The sequence below is a fragment of the Monosiga brevicollis genome, genomic scaffold, assembly GCF_000002865.3.
Source record: "Monosiga brevicollis MX1 MONBRscaffold_11 genomic scaffold, whole genome shotgun sequence".
In the NCBI taxonomy this organism is placed as follows: domain Eukaryota; class Choanoflagellata; order Craspedida; family Salpingoecidae; genus Monosiga; species Monosiga brevicollis.
In genome coordinates this window covers 19459-23760 of record NW_001865048.1, presented here as the reverse complement: position 1 = coordinate 23760, position 4302 = coordinate 19459, and the positions used below count along the sequence as shown (strand labels likewise).

General features: G+C 56.0%; 1 protein-coding gene across 1 annotated transcript; it reads right to left on the bottom strand.

Annotated features, from left to right (window-relative positions):
- Window positions 1-687: 687 nt before the first annotated feature.
- Window positions 688-3934, bottom strand: MONBRDRAFT_8378 (uncharacterized protein; the record flags this gene model as incomplete). The annotated part of the gene is made up of 6 exons (XM_001745960.1): window positions 688-867; window positions 977-1178; window positions 1303-1463; window positions 1587-3488; window positions 3610-3728; window positions 3871-3934. The coding sequence occupies 6 exons, from the start codon at window positions 3932-3934 to the stop codon at window positions 688-690; spliced, it is 2628 nt and encodes an 875-aa protein (XP_001746012.1).
- Window positions 3935-4302: the final 368 nt, after the last annotated feature.

Sequence of the window (4302 nt, the reverse complement as noted above, 5' to 3'; positions counted from 1 at the left end):
GCTGTGGGTTGAACAAACAGTTCTTTCGGTCTGGTCTTCACTTGCTCTTTGTACCCGACATGTGTCAGTGAACGCTGCTCTCCGTGCCGCGCGAGAGGGCGTGCTGCGCCGTCGCCTGACTGTGTTGATGGCACGCGGCTGGCTGCACGAGCCTCGCGTCTTTGAATCAGACCTAGTGGACCGGCTGGTGCAATGAAGCGGATCACTGCCCGTGTGTGTGTGTGTGTGTGTGTGTGTGTGTGTGTGTGTGTGTGTGTGTGTGTGTGTGTGTGTGTGTGTGTGTGTGTGTGTGTGTACCCGTCCTGGACAGATGTTAACACGCCTCGTTTGACAGTTTATGCTTGGTTTCTTGTTTCTCGTTTCTTGTTTTGTGTCCCCCCCCCCTTTTTTTTTGGCTTGTTCTTGTGTTTGAGTTATCAGTGGATCAATCGACGCAAAGTGGTGTCAAAACTCAGGTTGGTGTAATTACACGGGGTGGTGTGAAAATCCGAGTAGTGGTCGGATCACACAAATGATACACGTTGACAAGTACGTTGAGGGCCATTACACATGGTGGTGCTTACGACAGTGCGCAAGTCATTCCACGAAGAAATAGAATACACACGACAACACAAGCCCAAGCAGGACGCAAATGTCTTGGCCCAGCAAGGCAGTGGTCCATTGTGGACCACGCTGGCATTTCACTTATTACTTGTACATGTTGTAAAGGTTCTTGATCTCGGAGGCGGAGAGCGCATAGCCGTACATGCGGAGGTCGTCCATGACGCCTTCTGTCGATGCATCCCAATCAAAGAGAGACTTGCCCACAAAGTTGTGGGTAAAATCGCCGAGGTTCAGGCGAGGAACAGCGTTGTTGTCTTGGATCAGCTATACAGTCATTGGTTCGGGTGAGCACATTTGTGTCTGAAAGAGGGTAGGAGAGCAAAAAAAAAAAATAATAATCAAAAATAGCCACAAGCAGCGCCGCAGTACTTACCCCGCCGTTGACATAGAGATGTCCACCATCGCTGTCAATGCTGGCACAAATGTGCACATAGTCGGATGAGGACGGGAGGGGACCACGAACGTCGTTGTTGCCGTTGCCCTGGCGGACATCAAAAATGATTTCCTCGTTGGTGCTCGAGCGCGCCAAGTAAACGCGGTTGGTGTTGTCGCCATCGCCAAAGTCAAACACGCGTCTAATGCCAGATATACGTCACGTCACGTGAGACAAGCAAGGTACGTACACAGGGTGTGGTGCACCAAAAAGAAGAACAAAAGCAAAAAAGGACAGCTTAACCACAGGTGCCAAAGGGGACTTACTCCCATTCGTCAGCGTTGCCAAACTTGGCCCAGACGCAAAACGTCACGTCATTCGCACCGCCCAGGCGACGAGCAGGCAACTGCACGTAGCTGTTGTTGCCGGTAAAGCTGAGTGCGGCTGTGCCCTGCTTGGCATCGTCCGAGATGAAATGCGAGCCAACCTGCCAAAGAAGAGAAAAAAAAAGGGTGGGTCAGTGAGGAGAGCAAAAGTGAAAGCGCGCACCACCACCGAACAAAGCGCTGCAACACTGGTTCGGCCAAAAAACCAAGCGTTGAGCACCAACCTGCTGGTTGACGGGCACCAACTCGCCGTGCCACTGGTTGTTGCTGCTGTCCAGCACGTTGCCATCAAACTTCCAGTGACCCAGCAGACCAACGCAATCCAGAGTGGCTTTGCCGTCGCACAGAATGCGCTGCACGTCCTCAATGGCCACCCCGCGCTTGAAGATGTGGAGATCATCAACCTCAGCGCCCAGCGTGGCGTCGGCGTCGTACGCCGATTTGCCGATAAAGGCGTTGGCGTAGGAGCGCGAGCCAATGGGGTTCTTGTCGCTCTGACTAAGCAAGAGGCGGCCCTGACGATACACGGCCATGGTGTTGTTGGTCATGCTAAAGCAGTAATGCTGATAGGCCCCACGGGCAAGCGCCCAGCCGTCCACCACCTCCAAAGTTGATTGAGGAGTGTCGTCGGGAAACTGCACGGCCAGTTGAAGGGTTTCGCTGTTGGCAATGTGGGCCAGGAGGATGCCATCGCCGGCGGCGTTGTGGATGTCGAGAACTCGACTCCAAAAGTCGAGGTCGTACCAGCGAATGTGAAAGCAAAAACCAAAGGCGTTGTCAAAGCTGAGCGCCGGCATGACAATGTAGTCATCCTCGCCGTCAAACTGCATAGCGTACCGGCCTTGAGGGGCGCGGCGCTGGTAGGCATTGAAGGGAAGATGGTTGAAGGGCGTGGCGTCGTTGCCGTTGCCACTGCTATCCAGGGCGTTGCCCTCAAACTCGTACCGAGCAAAGAGATAGTCATCCTTGGGAGCGGGGAACCGTGTGTCTGCGTACATCTCGGCAATGTCGGTCGTGCTCAGCGCGCGGGAGAAGATACGCAGGTTGTCCATGTACCCGTGAAAGTCGGCATCTCCAGGCCAGTTGGACCGACCCACGTAGTTGGCAAAACGGCGCACCCATGGGACGGGGGGACCAGATTGGATCGAGGTGACGTTGCCGTTGGCGTAGGCCGTGTAGGTACCACCGTTGGCGGTTACACACAACTGGGCCCACTGGTGGTAGGCGACATTGAGCAGATCGGCGACTTGAATCTGGACCACTGAATCCGGGCCATCGTAGATCTCAAAATTGAAACGGCTGGAGGTTTCGACGTTGGAGAGGATAATGTTGAAGTTGGCCGACTCGCGCGACCCCTCGGCGCTGGCGCTAAAGTCCAGGATGCGGGACCACCACCGTGTCTCCTCGTAGTACACGTCGACGCAGATCGACATGTCACCACCAAAAGTGAGGGGCTCGACGCGAATGTGTTCACCGTTGCCGTTAAGACGAAGGTAGGGAGTGGAATCGGCAGAGGCGTAGGCGTTGTTGCCAAAGGTGTAGTCGTTGCTGACGCCGAAGAAGCGAGCGTCGCGGCCCAGCTCAGATTGGTCAAAGAGGTTGTCATCAAAGGCCAGGTGGAGCAGATCGCCTTGCAGGACGCACGACTTGCCACCACGAGCCGTGACGTACCCTTCAATGCAAGCATGGCACACGCCAGACGAAGCGTTGCCATATCGGCAGCGAACGGGAAGGCCCATCTGATGCCAGTAAAAGGTGTCGCGCCACTGGTCGCAGTACTCGAGGTGGCGACCAAAGAGGTGGTAGCGAATGACGCGGAGGTCGGAGCTGTTTTGGCAGACGACGTCTTCCATCTCGTTGGTGGCGATGCGCGGAACGAGGCTCTCAAGAAGCACTTCATCGACAAAGGATTCGCTGAGGTTGGACAGGTCATGCAAGCTCTGCTCCAGCGCGCGGACTGTATCGAGGGTCACGTAGGATGATTCAATCGTGTCGAGGCGCGTGGCGCTGTTGGAGCTCGCGTCGCCGAGGGTCCTGAGGGACTCGGCGATGCTGGTGTCCATGACTGAGGTCCTGCCGCTGTTTGGGGCGCGCAGCACTACGTCTGCAGCCTTGAGCACGATTTTCTACATGGGCCCGATTCACGAGGATGATGAGCATCAAGGGCTTGTCTTTTTTTGGCCGTGATCGCACTGCAGCGTGGAGAGATGACACGGGCGGAAGGGAAGAGCGGCCGAGGTCACTTACGTTGGCTTCCGTGACAATTTCGTTGGTGATGGTGCAGACGCCGGCACGATAAGCAAAGCCCGACATGCACTGGCAGCCGCCCTGACCATTGCTTTCTTCAAAGTTGCCCGTGCAATCCACTACCACAAGCAGGGAGGAACAGGAAGGAGGGGGCAACACATTGGGTGGGGTACGGAGAAGGAATTGAGGTGTGAGCGTCAGATTTGCTCCAAGGGCGGGGACAAGGGCGGGGACAAGGGCAGCGGGGTGGTCATCACCAACCTGCAAGGGCCGGCGAGGCCAAGAAGGCCAGGCCAAGCAGAAGCCCCCATCGGGTCACCGCCATCTTGAGTCCTGTCTGCCGATCGCAAAATAGGCAGGGGCGAGTGAGGTCTCATGGGAGGGGAGTGGCAGCGCCATGAGACCAAGACGTACCTGATACTTTGGCAGTCCCTTGCAGGACTCGAAAGAAGAAGAAGAAGCAGAAATGGAAACCCCGCGACGACCAAGCTCCGACTCCCACAGAGGACGCGCCCGAGAAAAATACGCCAGTGTTGATGATGCATCAGAGTACTCTTGTGCGGTCCGCGCGTAGAGACGCCGCCCGTCACTGGGTGCGGTGTGTGAGATGTGTGTGAGATGTGTGTGTGTGTGTGTGTGTGTGTGTGTGTGTGTGTGTGTGTGTGTGTGTGTGTGTGTGTGTGTGTGTGTGTG